The 19,545-nt window shown below is 46.5% G+C and overlaps 1 protein-coding gene across 1 annotated transcript in view; it reads left to right on the forward strand.

Annotated features, from left to right (window-relative positions):
• PTPN9 (protein tyrosine phosphatase non-receptor type 9) overlaps positions 1–19,278 on the forward strand; it is a 393,690-nt gene extending 374,412 nt beyond the window's left edge. Inside the window, exons 12-13 of the mRNA XM_078685089.1 lie at positions 15,296–15,503; positions 16,267–19,278. Coding sequence (XP_078541215.1) covers positions 15,296–15,503; positions 16,267–16,481 — 423 coding nt within the window. The 3' untranslated portion in view covers positions 16,482–19,278. The remainder of the gene's footprint in view (positions 1–15,295; positions 15,504–16,266) is intronic.
• Positions 19,279–19,545: the final 267 nt, after the last annotated feature.

Consider the following 19,545-nt stretch of genomic DNA (forward strand, 5'->3'; position numbering starts at 1 on the left):
CTTTCTGGAAAGTGAGTTGCACAGCAGGTAATCCCTGCTTGGAGTGGGGAAATTAGCCTTTAGTGTGTAGTGCCATTTCTGTGGTAGGGGATCTCTGTGTATAGTCTTAATCATGTGAATAGTCCCGCCCATGTGCCTGGACCCTGGAGCAATCGAAATAGTCTCTTAAGTTGTCCTCTTCTGCAATCCTGCATTGACACTTAAGAGACATTAAAGACAAATAATGCAGCCTGAAATTATCACGGCTACTCTGGCCAGTACTACATGCTGAAGTGAAAAGGATAGCCAGATAACACTGAGATTTAAACATTTAGCTAAGTTTCACACAGAGAAACTCCCCTTCACAAAAATCCTTTGTCATGATAGAGAGGAAGGGTTGGACAGACAAGCCCCATAGGCTGCCATTATGTGTCTGTAAATGGATACCATGCCTTTAAGGAACCCTCCAGAGAACCTCGGTATCCCATGATGCACAGCCAAAGGCTGGTTACTTTCAGTTCTTTTTTCCGGCTCCTGCTGGCAGGACCCTGGAGCATTGAGCGCTACCTTAAGTGGTATATCTTCAATTATTTGAGCTTTTTTGATAGTTAGTGTTTAACTCGACGTCTGAGGCCTTTTCCTTCCTTTTGTTGTCTTTTTGGGGCCGTTTAGCTACTCTTTTCTTGTCAAAATGCCATCTTTATTTGACACGTGTCCAGAGTGTGGCAGGAAGAAGGCCAAATCGGACTCTCACAAGGTTTGTATACTCTATCTTCCTTCAACTCATGTTCCTGACTCCTGTGTCATCTGCAAGTCATTCTCCAGGAGGACCCTGCGTGACAGGAGGAAGATTAATCTTCAAAGCCTGGAGCAGAGAAGTCAACAGGCTGCAGATGGGCCATCTAGTCGTGGAGGGAGCCTTTCCTCTTCCACAGCCCTTGCTTCGGCCTCTGGGGGGCTCCCCAGTAGGAAGAAGGCTCAAAAACGACGCAGGTCCCGGTCGACGTAGAGGACCACGTCGAAGTCGAGGCCAGGTATGACTACCATATGCTCCCCGTCGACCCAGGGCTCTGTGTCTAAACGACGTCGACTATCGACGTCGAGGGGAAGGACGTTGAGACCAAGGACGTTGAGACCTCGGACGAGGTCGAGGACTTCACAGATGACGTCGACACATCATCGCCGTCGATCTGAGTCCAGGAGACATTGGCGCTTGCCGTGAGGCGACACTGCAGTTCTCCGTCGACTCACAGGTCGCCGTCGAGGAGAAAGTAGACGTCGAGGAGGAAGTAGATGTTGAGACGAAAGTCAATGTCGAGAAGTCATCGGAGCTAGTCGTCAAGAAGCCGGTCTCCCTCTGTGGTCAGCATCTCCATGTCTGGGACTTCAAGGCGACGTTCCACGTCATGGGGCACTGCTTCCAGAGCTTCCTCTGCGAGGCCGGCCCGAAAGCGGAGGAGGGTGATTCATACTTTGGACTCTGAGTACTCCGGACCTATTCTCCCACCAGGTCACCGGAATCAACTCAGCCTGTGGCTCCTCGCCAGTCGCCGCTGCGGTCTAGGATGCCTACTCCGCCTGCTCCTCCTCCGTCTCCACCACCACCACCTCCTCCGCCTCAACCACTTCCGGTGGCTCCACCTGTACCAGCGGTGCCGCCGTTGCCACGAAGGCCAAGGTCTCGATCCCGGCATTGCTCTCGCAGCCTGCGCCGGTCTTCTACCAGATCACGCCGTAGTCATCATCACGAGAGGTCACGCTCCAGATATACTAGGGACACGGAGTCCTCTAGTGCAGGAAGATATTCGCCGACCCTGTCAGATTACCCACCACCAAGGGTGTCACCTGTGGATGACATTACCACGTTCCAGGTGGTTCTGGTGAGGGGAGCGGCCAAACCGGGCATTGCACTGTCCGTACCTGTCCCTTCCACGTCTGTGATCTTCGAGACACTACAAAGGAAGCAAGTCTCTCGTCCTCTGCTGCCTTTGGTGCCTGGTTTGGAGGAACCGGCGATGGAGTTGTTCCTGACGCCTGCCTCAGTGAAGTCAGCACCATTAAGACTTCAAAAGAAATACAGGCTCCTGGAATCGGACCCTGCTTTCTGCGGGTGGATCCTCCTCCGGATTCCGTCATAGTGGTGGCATCACGCTACACCCCCTTCGACCACAGTTCCACCTGACAAGGAAAGCCATAGACTGGATTCTGCAGGGAGAAAAGTCTGTAGCACGGCAGCTACTTCAATGAAGGCAGCGAGCTCGACTGCTCTCTTGGGCCGGTATAACCACTCTTCGTGGGAGTCTCTCCAACAGTTTGTGAAACTCCTGCCTAGAGACAAACGAGAGGATTTTCAGAAGGTTCTCAATGAGGGTCTGATGGTCTCCAATCAGGTCATCAGTGCGACTGCAGAAACCTCTCTCCTGGCAGCCCATGGTTATTGTCATGGTGTGACTCTGCGGTGCAATTCATGGTCGTGTCTCACCTCCCTGAAACCAGAGGCCCAGCAACGGATTGCTAACCTACCATTCTCAGGTTCCACTCTCTTTGGTTCCCATGCGGATGAGGAAATGGCTCGCATGAAAGAGAAGGTTGAGACCCTCCAGGCTGTGGGCTTGGAGAAGCCTAAAGAACAGCGTAAGAGTTTCGGCCCCTACCAATGGCGATACTCTAACCAGTGTTTCCAACGCAGACAAGGAGGTCCGGCTGGACAACAGCAGCAGCAGCAGTTTCAGCGGCAGCCTTTTCAGAGACGTCAGAGAGGCAGGGGTAACCAGTAACCAGCAGTCCACATCGGGGAACAGGGGCCCGCTGGTTCTAAGCCCTGCAGGATTACTTCCCCCCTCTTCAGTTACCCACGCCGGTAGGGGGAAGCATTCAGAATTACCTGGCAGAGTGGAGAAAATTAACTCTGGACAATTGGGTGCTGAATATTGTTCGCAATGGATACTGTCTACGTTTCACCAGCCCTCCTCCATCTATTCCACCAGTTCGTTCACAATACCTGTTGCGCGAACTTCAAGTGGAGGCTGATATCCTGTTAAGAAAAAGGGCGATAGAACTGGTTCCTCCTTCTCAAAGGGGAAAAGGTCTATACTCCAGGTTTTCTGGTACGCAAAAAGGACAAAAACGAATTCAGACCCATTCTCGATTTGCGGCAAGCAAACAAATGGATTCGCAGAGAAAAGTTCCGGATGCTGTCCCTGCACCAAGTTTATCCTCCCCCACATCAAGGGGACTGGCTATGCACCATAGATCTGCAAGACGCGTACTTTCATGAACCCATTGCAAGGAAGCATCGGAAGTTCCTGCGGTTCCTAGTTGGCACCACTCACTACCAATAGTCTGCGCCCAGGACTTTCTCAAAGTGCATGGCGGTGGTTGCAGCGCACCTGAGTAAGAACAAGGTGTTTGTCTATCCGTACCTGGGCTGATCAAAGCCTCCACGTTTCAGGAAGCACAGCTACATTTCAACAGGACGGCCGTTCTGTTGAACCAATTGGGCCTTCACATCAACTTGTTGGCGTCTGTCCCGACTCCTGTTCAGTGTCTCTAGTCCCTGGGAGCCTCCATCGTACACTCCAGGCAAGGGTGTGTCCTTCGAAGGAGCAACGCTTATCGATACTTCGGAAGGCTCAGACTATCATGTCCGTTTCTTCTCCTGGGTTCGATGGCTTCTTGCATCTTTCTCACTCCACATGCACGCCTCCACATGAGACCGCTGCAGGAATGTCTAGAGGATCAATGGGACCAGAGACGAGGACGCTGGGAGGACCGGATCCAACTATCTCAACACTCTGTCCAGTCCCTGGAGTGGTGGTGTTCACCTCACAATCTCCTCAGAGGGATTCCTTTTCACAAAGAGATACTGACTCAGACCATTGTGACAGATGCGTCTCGTCACGGCTGGGGAGCGCATTCGGAACACCTTCAAATACAGGGAACATGGTCCCAGACGGAGTACACGTATCACATCAACTTTCTGGAACTCCGAGCAGTTCACTTGGCGGGAGGACCGGATCCAACTATCTCAACACTCTGTCCAGTCCCTGGAGTGGTGGTGTTCACCTCACAATCTCCTCAGAGGGATTCCTTTTCACAAAGAGATACTGACTCAGACCATTGTGACAGATGCGTCTCGTCACGGCTGGGGAGCGCATTCGGAACACCTTCAAATACAGGGAACGGGTCCCAGACGGAGTACACGTATCACATCAACTTTCTGGAACTCCGAGCTGTTCACTTGGCACTAAAAGCCTTTCAACCATCATCAACACTGTCTCAGGAAGCGCAGACGATCTGGAACTGGCTGCTGGCCAGGGACCTGACGATAACGCCGACTCATCTGCAAGGTGTGCAGAATGCTCAGGTAGGAGCGCTCAGCAGGCTCGTTAAAGAAAATCACAAATGGGTCTTAAACGACTAGGTGTTAAGAGGCATCTTTGCAAGGTGGGGCACTCCAGACATCGATCTGTTTGCCACTGCAGAAAACAGCAAATACTGAGACTTCGCCTCCAGGTTTTACCAACCGGGAACGCTGGGGAATGCACTGTGGATCAACTGGTCGAAACCTTTTATACGCTTTACCACCCATTCCCCGGCAGTGTTGATCAAACTGTCAGTCCAGGGCCAGGATGATCCTCATTGCTCCGGAATGGCCTCGGCAGTGGTGGTTCACCGACCTCCTACACCGGTCTCTCATGCCGTATCTTCGACTTCCGTGTCGGCCGGACCTTCTCACGAAGTTCGGAGGGCAGATGGTGTATCCCAACCTCTCGTCGTTGAGTTTGGCAGCATGGCTCCTGAGCTAGTGCAGTATGGACATTTAAATCTGCCTCAGAACTGCATGGAGATACTTAAAGAGGCAAAAAGACCTTCTACAAGGACTTCCTATGCATACAAATGGAAGAGATACTGCATTTGGTGCACGTCTAAGGGTGCAGACCCTACATCCTGCAAGCAGGTTGTCCTCCTCTCGTACATACTACATTTGGCTCAATATGGCCTTAATTTTAATTCCATTAAGGTTCATCTAGCAGCTTTAACTGCGTTTAGGAAATGCCCTTCACAAACTTCCTTTTTCCAAATCCCAGTCATCAAAGATTTTCTGGAAGGTTTGAAGAAGGTGTTTACTCCCATTAGGCGTCTTTCGCCTCCGTGGGAGCTTAATGTGGTGCTGTCTAGATTAATGAAGGAGCCTTTTGAGCCTATTCATAAGGCTTCTCTACAGCATCTATCCTGGAAGGCAGCTTTCCTTGTGGCTATAACATCGGCTCGCAGGGTGAGTGAGATCCAGGCTCTCTGCTGCCAACAGCCCAATACTATATTTCATGCATCTAAGGTTGTGATGAGAACTCACCCGAAGTTCCTTCCTAAGGTGGTGTCAGATTTCCATGTGAATCTAACGATCACGTTACCCACGTTTTTTCAGCATCCTTTCTCTCTGGCGGAGAGGTCCCTTCATTCCCTTGATGTGAGAAGGGTGTTGAAATTTTACTTTGATAAGACCAAGGAGATTCATAGATCAGATCAATTATTTGTTAATTATGGATCGGTCAGGACTGGTCTTGCCACCTCTAAACAGTCCATCTTTAGGTGGATTGGGTCCTGTATTTAGCTGTGTTACCAGAAAGCTAACAAGACTCTAGGGGGTAAGCCTAAGGCTCACTCTACCAGAGTAAAGCTGCTACTGCGGCTTTATTGCGTAATGTCCCCCATTGCAGGCATCTGTAGGGCTGCGACTTGGAAGTTAGTCCATGCCTTTGCTAAACACTACTGCTTGGACTCTGATACCAGGGCAGATGCTCAGGTTGGGCAGGCTTCACTGAGAAATGTATTTGCACAGTAGTGGTTCTGTCTGTTTCTTCCACCGCTGGGTTTGGTTTGTGGAGATGGGCTTGCCATTCTATTCACATGATTATGACTGTACACAGAGAGCCCCTACTACAGACGGAGTAGTTTCTTACCTGTAACTCCAGTTCTGTAGTAGGGGTATCTCTGTTATAGTCATAAGCAACCCGCCCTCCTCCCCGGTGGATGAAACTGTAATACCCTGAATACTACAGGCCTGGCTTTATACACCTTCAAAAAGAACTGAAAGTAACAAGCCTTGACTGTGCATCATGGGATACCGAGGGTCTCTGGAGGGTTCCTTCAAGGCACGGTATCCATTTACAGACAGATAATGGCAGCCTATGGGGCTTGTCTGTCCAACCCTTCCTCTCTATAATGACAAAGGATTTTTGGGAAGGGGAGTTTGTGTGAAACTTAGCTAAGTGTTTACATTTCAGTGTTATCTGGCTATCCTAGAGTAGCCTTGTGAATTTCAGGTTGCATTATTTGTCTTTGATTTCTCTTAAGTGTCTATGCAGGATTGCAGAAGAGGACAACTTAAGCGACTATTTCGATTGCTCCGGGGTCCACGCACATGGGCGGGACTATTCACATGATTATAACTATAACTGGGATACCCCTACTACAGAACTGGAGTTACAGGTAAGAAACTACTCCTTCTCCAGTATTGGGGTATCTTTCATAGATTCACATGCCTGAATCATGCCCTGTCGTCAGAGTGGGAGTCCCACGGTACATAAAAAAAGCAATAATTATTCACATGATAACCATAACATAGGTAACATAGAACCAGGAAGTAAAGTAGCCAGAAACTAAAAGGAAAAAATCTTCCACATTTATGACTTGTCCAAGTCAGTTTCATAGGTCTTTATTTCGATTTTTACATCATAAGACAGTTACCATGACAGAATAAAACATACATAGAAAAACATTTAAATCGTCATATAAAAACATCTTCTAACAGTTAAAAAAAAAAGATTAAATTACATTTTTAAAGACCTAATGTATAAACATCCAATAATATTAAAATTTTAAGTTGTGTTTAAATGTCTGGTTCTGATAACCCATGCCCACCCTAGATACTTAGCAACACCCACAACCACCATCTCAGATGTGTTGGTACGTAACACCCTCAAGGCCTCCATACTCCCTCTAACATCCGATCTACGACAAATAGGCCTAATCCATTTATTTCTTGGGGCTTGGTAGGCAGGACATGCAAAGAAAAAGTGGCCTATACTTTCTTTTTGGTCACAACACCAGGGACAAAAGTCATTTAAATGATGGTGAACAGACCATTTCTTAGAAAATGACCTTACTGGTAAGGACCCTACTCGAAACTGGTGAACAGTTTTTTGTCTAGGGTCTTAGTGATCACATCCCAGTATATCTCCAGTGAGGGGTCTAATTTGTGAGCCAAAAATCTGCCCGTCAGGCTAGTAGCATCTGATTGTGCCACAAGTAAGTTTTTGACGGAAGCCCACTAGAGTGCTTTAAAATCTTGCTTAGAGGGGAAGGAAGATGACTCAGGAGAAACCCATAACTGATTAAGGCCCATCTCCTCCAGTACCATTGTGACCTCTCTTAACCAGGGAATATTAGTAGAGCCCCATACTGATCTAACTTCTGCCAACTCTTTTGCAAAGAGGCTTAGATCCGGAGAAGTCCAGATACGTCTCCATAATGCAACTGTCCAATAGCGAGCCATTTTGTTGATAGGCTTACAGCCCATATCCAACAAAAGGGGTGTGATCGGGGTGGATTGAGGCAATCCTACCAATTTTCGTAAGAATTTATTTTGGACTGTTACTAATGGTGAGAGATCCTTATAGCCCCATAAGTCAGCCCCATACAATATGGCAGAGCTAATTTTGGCTTCGTAGATCTTAAGAGCTGGTGCAACCCGTTTTAGTTAATGACATTTGTTGCTCCTTAACCAAACAGCCCGGTAGCCGTGCAAATTTAAGTTGGAGTACATCAACCTGATGTTTCCAGCGAAGCCGGTAATCCAAGGTCACTCCGAGGTATGTCATAACCTCCACTTGCTCAATGTTACTGCCATTCAGGGTGACTATACTTTTAATCGGACGGTTTTTGGTTAAGACCATAATTTTGGTCTTACTTACGTTGATTTGTAGATCGTTTAGATTACAAAACTCCTCAAACCGATTAAGTGCAATTTGCAGCCCCCTACGTGTTTTAGAGAGGAGTAAGTCAGCAAATATAAGCATTGGGAACTTGGTCCCACCAGAAGAGCGTGCATCAGTGGGGGTATTGGCAAAAAACTTCACTACCTGGTCAATGAACAACAAAAAAAGGGTAGGAGCCAGAACACATCCCTGACGGACCCCTCGTGTTACAGGAAAGCTAGCCGTCACTTGCCCTTGGCCTCCCCACCTTACCGGGGCAAAATTGTCCTTGTGCAATCTAACCACAAGGTCTATAATTTCAGGTGGTAGAGCCAATTTCGCCCTAAGTTGGCAGGGTATGCTCAGACGTAAGTCCCTTGCTCACTTTGCCACTGGATTCAAGAAAGCCTGGCTGATGAGGATTATGAATCCGAAACCGGTCCCAGGATGCTTGTTTCCGGTCCAGGGAAGACATGGCTTTGCAGTTCGGGCTGGACTGTTCCCATGAGGCACAGGGTCAGACTGATTTGCATATGGCCATGTCTGAACTGGGGTGGCGGAGTGAGCTAAAGAATGGTGATGGATTAAACCCAGATCAGTTGACTGGGGGTGAGTGTTTGATTTGCTCAAGCGCTCCGTCCATCATCCCCTTTTGTATCGCTTTGTTCGCCCTAAGTTGGCAGGGTATGCTCAGACGTGAGTCCCTTGCTCACTTTGCCACTGGATTCAAGATAGCCTGGGTGATGAGGATTATGAATCCGAAACCGGTCCCAGGATGCTTGTTTCCGGTCCAGGCAAGACATGGCTTTGCAGTTCGGGCTGGACTGTTCCCATGAGGCACAGGGTCAGACTGATTTGCATATGGCCATGTCTGAACTGGGGTGGCGGAGTGAGCTAAAGAATGGTGATGGATTAAACCCAGATCAGTTGACTGGGGGTGAGTGTTTGATTTGCTCAAGCGCTCCGTCATCATCCCCTTTTGTATCGTTTTGTTCGCCCTAAGTTGGCAGGGTATGCTCAGACGTGAGTCCCTTGCTCACTTTGCCACTGGATTCAAGATAGCCTGGCTGATGAGGATTATGAATCCGAAACCGGTCCCAGGATGCTTGTTTCCGGTCCAGGGAAGACATGGCTTTGCAGTTCGGGCTGGACTGTTCCCATGAGGCACAGGGTCAGACTGATTTGCATATGGCCATGTCTGAACTGGGGTGGCGGAGTGAGCTAAAGATTGGTGATGGATTACACTCAGATCAGTTGACTGGGGGTGAGTGTTTGATTTGCTCAATCGCTCCGTCCATCATCCCCTTTTGTATCGCTTTGTTCGCCCTAAGTTGGCAGGGTATGCTCAGACGTGAGTCCCTTGCTCACTTTGCCACTGGATTCAAGATAGCCTGGCTGATGAGGATTATGAATCCGAAACCGGTCCCAGGATGCTTGTTTCCGGTCCAGGGAAGACATGGCTTTGCAGTTCGGGCTGGACAGTTCCCATGAGGCACAGGGTCAGACTGATTTGCATATGGCCATGTCTGAACTGGCGTGGCGGAGTGAGCTAAAGAATGGTGATGGATTAAACCCAGATCAGTTGACTGGGGGTGAGTGTTTGATTTGCTCAAGCGCTCCGTCCATCATCCCCTTTTGTATCGCCAATTTTCTTAGAACATCCCACAATTTTGCCCTGGGCACAAGGTTGAAGGCCGACTTAAGGTCCACAAAGGCGGCGTAGATGGAACCGCCGGCTTATAGTACCACCTTCCAGTAGATCATAGTGAATCTAAAGACCTGGTCGATGGTACTAGTGCCTGATCTAAAGCCAGCCTGTAATGGTGAGAGAATGCTTTCCATCTCCATCCACCCCTGGATTCTAGCTAAAACCATCCTGGCAACAATTTTTTGTAGGGAGTCAATTAGGCTTATAGGACGGTAGTTTCCCGGCACCGAACGGTCCCCTTTTTTGAAAATGGGGAGGATTTCCGCCCCTTTCCAGGACTCTGGGATCCTAGCCCCCTTTGCGATGGCATTTGCAAGTAGGGTTATATAGGGAACCCATAATTGAAGATTTGTTTTAAAAAGGTCAGCGGGGATGGAATCCATCCCTGGAGTTTTCCCTGGTTGTACCGAGTTAAGTGCAGACTCGGTATCCAGGTCTGTAAAAACTAGCATAGAAATAGGGGTGTCGAGCGGGGATGCATGCTGAACCTCACTAATTTGGGTTCTAAGTCTGGATCTTTAAACTGGCTAGAATAAAGTCCACCCATGCCTCGACTGGGACATAATTTACTGGAGTTTAGGAATCCGGGGTCCTAGTCATTATATACAGTCCAAACTGCAGCCAATCATGCGACAGTACCCTCCAGAATGTTCTCCTCAGAGGCTCAGGATCTCAGATTTTCTACCGCAAGTCGTGTGAAGGGATTTTCCCTGAGCTCTGCTCAGTATTTTTCAATTTTCTTCAGGAATTCATCATTTCATGATGTCTTCATCTAAGAAATTTCTTTTTCGACCTTGTGAGTCTTGTGGGAAGCTCTGGCTGTTTTCTAAGGACCCCCACAAGAAGTGCATTTATTGCTTGTATGGTGATCACCAGGTGAGACTGCAAGATCTGTAGAACCTTCCCTCAAAAAACCCTCAGAGACCGAGAAGGACATCTACTTCTGTGGTTACAGAAGATTAAAGATCAAGACAACCACCTATCTGATGTGGGGAGTGTTGCCTCTGGGGCAACTATGTCCTCTAGGAAGAGGATTGCTGAGGAGGATTTCTCTTCTCCTGGGGCTAAGGTGTTGAAAAAACAACACACCTCTAAGGGTGCTGAATTACCTTCCACCTCAAAAAAGGCTCCTCCACCTTCTAAGAGTAAGCCTCTGCCTACTACGCCCAGAGAAAAACTGCGAAGTCTCTGGCTTCAAAACGAGTTTCTGAGAAGGATTTACCTCAGAAAAAGGTTCCTTCGTCGACGACATCGACGACGACCTCTTCATCGACGAAGCCTACCGTCGATGCTACAACAACATCGACTGCCACCTTCTCGTCGCCGAGACCTCAGATGATCATGTCGTCGGCATCATCACCGTCGACGCTGGTATCCGTCTCCTTGAAGCCAATCTCGTCGACTAAGGAATTGAAATCTACTGTTGACGTTCCTTCAACAACGAAGATTAGAAGAGTCTCATCGACGATTGCCTCGTCGAAAGCCGCCTCGTCGTCGACGACTGCCTCGTCGACGATTACCTCATTGGCACCAGCCTTGCTTGTTTCCGGTCCAGGGAAGACATGGTTTGGCAGTTTGGGCTGGACTGTTCCCATGAGGCACAGGGTCAGACTGATTTGCATAGGGCCATGTCGGAACTGGGGTGGTGGACTGAGCTAAAGAATGATGATGGATTAAACCCAGATCAGTTCACTGGGGGCGAGTATTTGATTTGCTCAAGCTCTCCGTTCATCATCCCCTTTGGTATTGCAGTACTAAGACGGCAAGGCTGGCTGAAATCTACATCTTTTCGCCAGGAGGTTCAGGCAAAAATGATTGATATGCCATTTGATAGCGAATCACTTTTTGGCCAGCATGTGGATGAGGCCCTTCGGGCTATCAAGAAGTATACCGAGACAGCAAGATCTTATGGTACTCTCCAGTTTCGGAAGCCACCCTTTCGTGGCGCTATGGCCTGTGGATCCTGTTCAAGTCGAGGAGGTTATAACCAACAAAGGCCATACCAATCTTATCAAAGTAACCAACGTTACTCGTCTCAATGCCAACAGTCCTACAGACAACCAAATACCTCCTATTCACAGAATAGGAGAAAGCCCTCCTACCGCGGACGGGATACATCTAAATAAACAGTGACAACTGCCACCTGTTCTGCTGCCTACCCCTTTAAAAGTTGGAGGAAGAATCTCCCAATTTTACTCAAATTGGTCCGCTATAACATCAGACAAATGGAAAGAAAAAAATCGGGAAAATGGCACCCCATTCTAGACCTTTTCTCTCTCAACAAATACTTTAAAAAGTTATACTTCTGGATGTTGACGCTTCAAGAAATCTTTCAACTCCTCTCTGCGGGGGATCACATGGCCACCCTCGACCTCCAAGACGCGTATTTCCATGTACCAATTCTACCCAGACACAGAAAATTCTTGCGGTCAGAGTGGCTGGCAGGGACTTCCAGTTCAAAGTTCTTCCTTTCGGACTACGTTCAGCACCCCTTGTGTTTACCAAGGGTCTAGCACCGGTGGCAGCACACCTTCATCTGGAGGGCATCCAAATTTTTCAGTATTGAGACTGCCTTATCAACACGAATTATTTCACTATCGCGAAAGCCCACATTCAGAGATGTTTGTCCCTCTTCCAATCTCTGGGCCTCTCCATCAATTTCAACAAGTCTCATCTCGTCCCATCGCAAAGAAAAACAAACGTTAGACACTCAGCTGCCACAAGCATTTGTCTCGAACGAAAGGCAACAAAGGATTTGCAGCTTTGACCACCCATTGCGATCAAAAAGGTGCGTTTCATTCCGGCAGTTCAAATCATTTCTGGGGATGCTTTCTTCCTGCATTCCTTTAGTCCCCAACTGCCATCTTAGAATGAGACCCCTGCAAGAAGAGCTCAACGACCAATGGTTATACGTTTCGGGGTCCTTCGACGATCTTTCACATCACTCCCCGGATACGAGAAGCCTTACACTGGTGGACTTGCAAAAGGAACGTGGCAGCAGGCTGTGCATTCCTAGTGGATGCTCCAAGTTTCGTCATCACCACGGACAAATCCCTCGAGGGATGGGGCGCACACCTTCAAGAGCCGGCTGTCAGCAGCAAGTGGAACGTCCAGCAGCAGACAGCCATATCAACCTCCTAGAATTGCTGGCCATCTTCCTGGCCCTAAAATCTTTTCACACCATCATTCTGGGGGCATCAATATTAATCTGGATGGACAACACAACAAGTATGCACGACTTGAGCAAACAAGGAGAAACAAGGTCCGCCCTGCTCTCTGAACAAGCCCAACAAATTTGGGATTGGGCGATTCAACACCGGATCAGCCTGTCAGCGGTCCATGTTCTGGGAGTTTCCAATGTCCTGGCGGATTCCCTCAGCTGGTCAACAGTATCCAATAACGAGTGGGAGCTACATCAACCAACGTTAGATCGAATTTTTCTGGAGTCTGGTCGTCCCAATCTAGACCTGAGCAAATTCCACCATTCTTTTTGCACTTGGCAAGATCAGGCCTTTCCCATTCTACTCTTAAAGTATTTTTAGCGGCTATTTCAAGATTTCGACAAGATGGTTCCAACTGTCTTTATTCAGCTAGGATCATTCAACAGTTCTTCAAGGGATTGTTTCGAATATTTCCTCCCATCCACCACCTACCTCCATCCTGGCATCTTAACGTGGTGCTTGCACAACTTATGCGGCACCCCTTCGAACCTATTCATAAAGTGGATTTGAAATTTTTATCTTGGAAAGTGTCTCTACTATTAGCTTTAGCATCAGCTATAAGGGTCAGTGACATTCAAGCCTTCACTGTTAATCCGCCTTTCCTTCAATTCACTTCAAACTCGGTAGTGCTACACACTAACCCCAGTTTTATGCCTAAAGTGCCTTCGGACTTCCATCTAAACGAACCGATAATTTTAAAGACTTTCTTTCCTAATCCTCAATCACCTGCGGAAAGGACTTTGCATACCCTTTACATCAAGAGATGTCTGAAATTCTATTTACAACGTACTTCTTCAATACGTAAATCTGACCAGCTATTTGTGGCCGACGTAAGAATACGCCAGGGACACCCAATATCCAAGCAGACCAAAGCTCGTTGGATTTCTGCTGCTATTTGTCATCAACAAGCAGGAGGACAATTACAAACAACTCCAAGAGCACATTCTACTAGAGCAATCTCCTCCTCTACTGCTCTTTTTGCTGATGTGCCACTTCATCAAACCTGCAGAGCTGCAACATGGTCCAGCAGGCACTTTTTACCAAGCACTACTGTTTGGAAGCTGCCAGTAATGCAGATACGTCTGTGGGACTAGCGGTACTCCGTAATCTTTTTAAATAAGGATGACCCTCTGTTCTTCCCTCCTCCTCTTTACTGTTTTCTCAGACACTATGCAGCTATGTTCATTTATTTTTATAAACATTGCCTTTTATATATGTGTTATTGCATAATGCCTCTTGTACATATGCTTATGGTACAATTAGGATCTTTTGAGCATTATGATGGATGTACTGCTTTCTACTCTGATTCAGGCATGTGAATCTATGAAAGATACCCCAATACTGGAGAAGAACAAAAGTTATTTACCTGTAATCTGTGGTTCTCCAGTATTGGTATCTTTCATAGATTCACATGCAGCCCACCCACCTCCCCACAGAGGCTCGTTTATGCTCTTTTCACTGTGGATCACTCTTGTGTGAGAAAATCTGAGAGCCTGAGCCTCTGCGGAGAACATTCTGGAGGGTGCTGTCGCCTGATTGGCTGTAGTTTGGACTGTATATAATGACTTGGACAAGTCCTAAATGTGGAAGTTGTTTTCCTGTTAGTTTCTGGCTACTTTACTTCCTGGTTCTATGTTACCTATGTTATGGTTATTATGTGCATAATTATTGCTTTTTTTATGTACCGTGGGACTCCCACTCTGACGACGGGGAATGATTCAGGCATGTGAATCTATGAAAGATACCAATACTGTAGAACCACAGATTACAAGTAAATAACTTGTTCTTCCCCAGAAACAATGTTGCCTCTGGGCATTGTACCTGTGTGAATCTTCCAATTGCCTTCATATATCATGTCCACAAAGGGTTTCAACCCATTGCCAGCTTTCCTCCTGCAGAGCCTATGCAGTTTTATATACCTTCCTTCCGCCCCCATACCTTGCCTCGAAGATGCAACTATCAGCACTTGTACCTGGTTCTCCATCGCTCTCCCATGAAAGCAGCTCCTATCCAATATCATGAAACAGTCTGGAAGCAGAGGTCGTTGGAGCAAAAAATATGAACTACAAAATGGCCTGGAAGAGGCTAAAGGAAACCAATGTACCTGAAAAAACTAAATTGAAAACCCAAGAAGGGTATATAGGGTATTGAGAATAGACCGATATGAAGGAATGGACATCCTAGTCTGTCATGTGTTCTCTTTCGAAGGAGCTGTAGACATCAGAAGACCCAGTGTATTTGTATTGCTTTCTGTGAATGCCTCATGTGGGGGATTTCATTTGTTTATCCGAGCTCCATGAATAGTGAAATAATATGTGATTTTTGCAATGTACGTTTCGAAGTTTACTGCAGGGAGCTGCTATTTTGCCGTATTTTGTATGTGACCAAATTGTTTGCCTTTGCCACAGAGCCGTGAGCGACGTCCGGTTTTCCACTTCCAGTACCTGAGCTGGCCAGACTATGGTGTGCCTTCGTCCGCAGCAGCACTTATTGATTTCCTAGGGGCCGTGAAACACCAGCAGCGACTGTCCGTGAGGGCCTTGGGAATGCGCTGGAAAGGTCACGCGGGCGGGCCTCCCATGGTGGTGCATTGCAGTGCCGGGATTGGCAGGACAGGTGAGCTGCCTGCACTGGATTGTGTGCTCTGTAGTAAGCCAGCTAGTATAAAAGGCGACTTTATATGACTGTGTAGACCCTTTCTCGTTAAAGTAAACTGTATGCACACACCGTGTACCCACCCATACAAGGAACACTTAAAATTCTACCCCCGCCCCACCCTCACCCACCTCCTTCTCTCCCCCTCCACCCCTGCCCGGCTTGGACTCATTTCCCCTCTTGAGCAGACCTTTTCCTATTCTCCACTCTTGGAGCCCCAGTGGACCCAATTTCAGGGAGGGGTGGTGCTGCGCGAACATACCTACTTCCGTTGCACAATGGGAGACTTTTGTCCCCATCCATATAAATGCCATTGTGTCCCTGCTGTGCCCCGCCCCTCTTACGAGGTGAACCTCCTTCTCCTCCTCACACAGGCGACTCCCAACTCGTACACAGGGCAAGAGGTGCTCTTTCCTGGTACTTCCCCACTGTGCACTGAAGTTCTCCATCATAATCAAAGAAAAACCAAGCCATATCACATTAGAGTGGGGCTTTGCGATCTTTCCTTTCCACCCCGCAGGAAAGAAAGACTCGCCCCTCTTTAGTCTCTCTGCAGCTCTCTGTTTTGCTCCAAGTTCTATTCCGTACAATCTCAAAAATCCATATTCTCTTTCCAGTAATTCTTCCGGAGACAGAGTGTTATTCTCTTTTGGGGAAATGAGGGATGTGATACATTTCGGAGTGACTAACCTTAGCTCATGCTGCCACACTCTTCCCTTTCTAGGTACGTTTTGCTCCCTGGATATCTGCCTGTCTCAGCTGCAAGATATTGGCACCCTGAACGTGTACCAGACAGTACAGCGGATGAGAACGCAGAGAGCTTTCAGCATTCAGACAGCTGACCAGTACTACTTCTGCTACACTGCCATAGCTGAACATGCCCAGAGGCAAGGCTTGTTGCCCTCCTGTCAGAACTGGTCCAGTGTGGAGAAGAGCTAAGTGGTCGTACCAGACCAGCCGCCTGTCTTTGGGGTAGAAGGACCATTCAGGTTCAGCAACAACAAACCACAAGGGGCCAAAAAGCCAAACCAATTCATCTGTGACATTGACTTTATTTAGATTCATCGAAGACCGGCGGTGCTGGTTATCAACTTCCTGCCCATATGTTCTTAGCTTCTTTTCCTTGAACTGTGCCTTAACCAAGCCACGTAGTGGCCTTAGTGTAATGTATGGAGACTGGTCCTTGATCAGAGTTCATTGGGACCACCTTCATGATTAAGGGGATAGTAGATCTCACACTATGAATATATATATGCCACCGTGCTGCCTTTCCCCTGTGTATATTCGCATATATTGGACCGAGCCTTTGGGTATGATGGTGACCATAGGAGTAACTCATTCACTCCATGATATAAAAAGAGTAACTCTGTTGTAAGTCCGCTACCCACATCCCATATTATAAGAGAATTCTTGGAATTCACATACAGAATCTTGTTGGCAGCTTTCAGTGGTAGGTGGCCATCTCTGGCGCCCCCAACCATGGACCACCCTTTTGCCTCTCAACAACAATTGCGGTTATATTGCCTAAGATTGGGGCAACACGATATTGCTTTGCAACATGTTTGAGCAGCCCTCCTTGTAAAAACACTCCTCTTCATGTTTTAAATTATTAAACTCGAACGCTCCTGTCCCCATCTTTAGGTGTCTGCCTTTACAGAAGACGGGGGATTTCGTCCTAGAACTTTAAGTATTACTAGTAAAAGTTTAGTAAGTGTAGTACACCCCTAAAACGATTGCACCATATGAAATTACAGTGCAGATCGCAAATTCATATTAATGTCTTAATGCAGGTTCTTCCATTGTTAGTTTAAAAATCCAAGGAGCAGTACACACAATTTAAAAAGAAAGAAAGAGAGAAATAATTAGAAAAAAGTATGTGGTGAAGCAATAAATACGTATCATCATTTTATCTGTATCAGATTATCTTTATCCACCTGCTGAACAAATTGCAGCAAAGGCAGGGCTCGCCGACTCCAAGATTTGTAGTTTGTATTTTTAGTTTGCATTCTATAGCTCGATATTAGATAACAATAGTTACAATCTTATCCTTGGACAGTAAAGGTTTTCCATCACATTGCTAAATGTAGCTGTCTTTTGCGCACATACCAAGGTGAGTGGGGGTATCACTTTTGCAGATGTGGAAGGGAAAACGAATATCTTAAATGCCAAGTTTAAAAAAAAAAAGAGTTGTCTGCCATCTCTTTGGCTGATTAGCATAAATAAAACAAATATCGAGAGTAGGTTTCTTCTTCCACAGGCAGTAAGGGCATTTTATGGAGTACATTACCAGCAATCGCCATTTATGTGTGAATCTTCCCAGGGCCAAGAATCTATATCTCAAATTTAGATGGAGCTTTTTTTGCAAATTGTGGTTCCACCCAATCCAAATGAATTTCATATGCTGTGACTTTTTTGACACTCAGAAGTTTCCAGTTACTCCATCACGGTAAGGATAGTTAAGCTTTTTGGTTTCAATATTTTCCAGTAGATCTCTCCTCGTGTCATAAATACACCAATCCTGTTAAATCCAGGGATATATGGACAAAATTAAACCAAAGCCGTTCAGAAGCTTCTTTCAAAGAGAGATCCTCCAGCATTGCCTCCTGATAAGTGTTTCATTGTCCAAAACCAACCTCCGTACACAAAGGTTTTTAAATAGTGCCAAACATTCCAGATTCTGGAGTCCTCGTTGAAAGTAGAGTACCAGCGGGCAGTCTTCACATAAATATTAAGAATCGTTTTTCAGAGATCAGTTTAGGAGCCATGGCCTGCCCCCAGATTTTATCTTTATAAGTGGCTGTACCTTGTGCTTGAAGTTTAAACACCTTGATCACAGGACGGTCTGCCACCAGATGCAGCACTAGCATGTTGGCACAGAAGACCATTACTTGTTTTCAAGTTTACCAAATTAACTCTCATAGATATCCTATTCGCAAAGAGCGAGTGGAGTTGAAGGATTTGAGTGGATTAATAACCATGAATTGTGTTTAAGTAGTGTTAATCATTAATCATCTTCAGGAGCAGAATTCAGAGAAATGAATCAAAAAATTTTGCAAATCCATGTGAGGTAGGAAAATGTGACTAGTGTCATTAGCAAACCCCATATATTACAGTTTGCTTTGTGTGAAAACATTGTTAATGAACGAAAAGATGTTTGATGGAATATATTGTTAGTCACTGATTTCGAGGTGGAGTACAGTGGTAAACTACCTTCAGCAGAGCATACTTTTGGACGATAGAGTTCTTGAAGTGAAAGTGAATACAACACAAAGTAAATCCAGTAAGTCCTTTTCTTTTTAAACCCTGCATACCCACCATTTTGGAAGTGGACTAATGCTTTTAGTTTGATGTTTGCGAAGCTGTACGCCCGTTTTGTTACTTTATTTTGCATATCCTTTTGTCCGACATGGTTTTTGCCTTAACTATTTCCCAAAAATATAAAACTGCATCTTTGAGCCATCTTACCACGCATTTCTTTTGAGCATGATTTACCAGTATGCTAGACAAGCTATGACAAGGTACCTCAGGTACTTTTTAAATTGGCTTAGGTACTGCTCAGAGCATCTACCTTGGGGTAGTAGCTAGGAATCAACATCACTGAAATCAACTGAGAGGTAATAATGCCTACTATGTCACTGATTAATACACTTCTTGAAGTGTGCTCTGGGCGCAATTTAGGGATGCAAAATTTGTATTTCAAAAGACCAATAATAAAGTATATACAGTGAAGTGTAAATTCTGGGATTTTGGACTTACGTTCGTGTAATTCCTTATTTCATGATGTAAATTACCTACCTTGATTAAGTGACTGAATTAGAGGCTTGTCCTAGCTTCCTTTCTTTCTGGCTATTTCAACCCTTAACCTATGCATTGAACATATCCGTCTCTGCCCTAGAGTGTGTAGGAAGGAAGTAGTTTCCAGGCTCAGTTTTGATACTAACCGTTTGAGGCTTCACTCAGACGTTCACTAGTTATTTGAGAATGAACAGTGCAATAACAGGTA

This window comes from Lissotriton helveticus, chromosome 3_2 (assembly GCF_964261635.1).
Source record: "Lissotriton helveticus chromosome 3_2, aLisHel1.1, whole genome shotgun sequence".
Taxonomy (NCBI): Eukaryota; Metazoa; Chordata; class Amphibia; order Caudata; family Salamandridae; genus Lissotriton; species Lissotriton helveticus.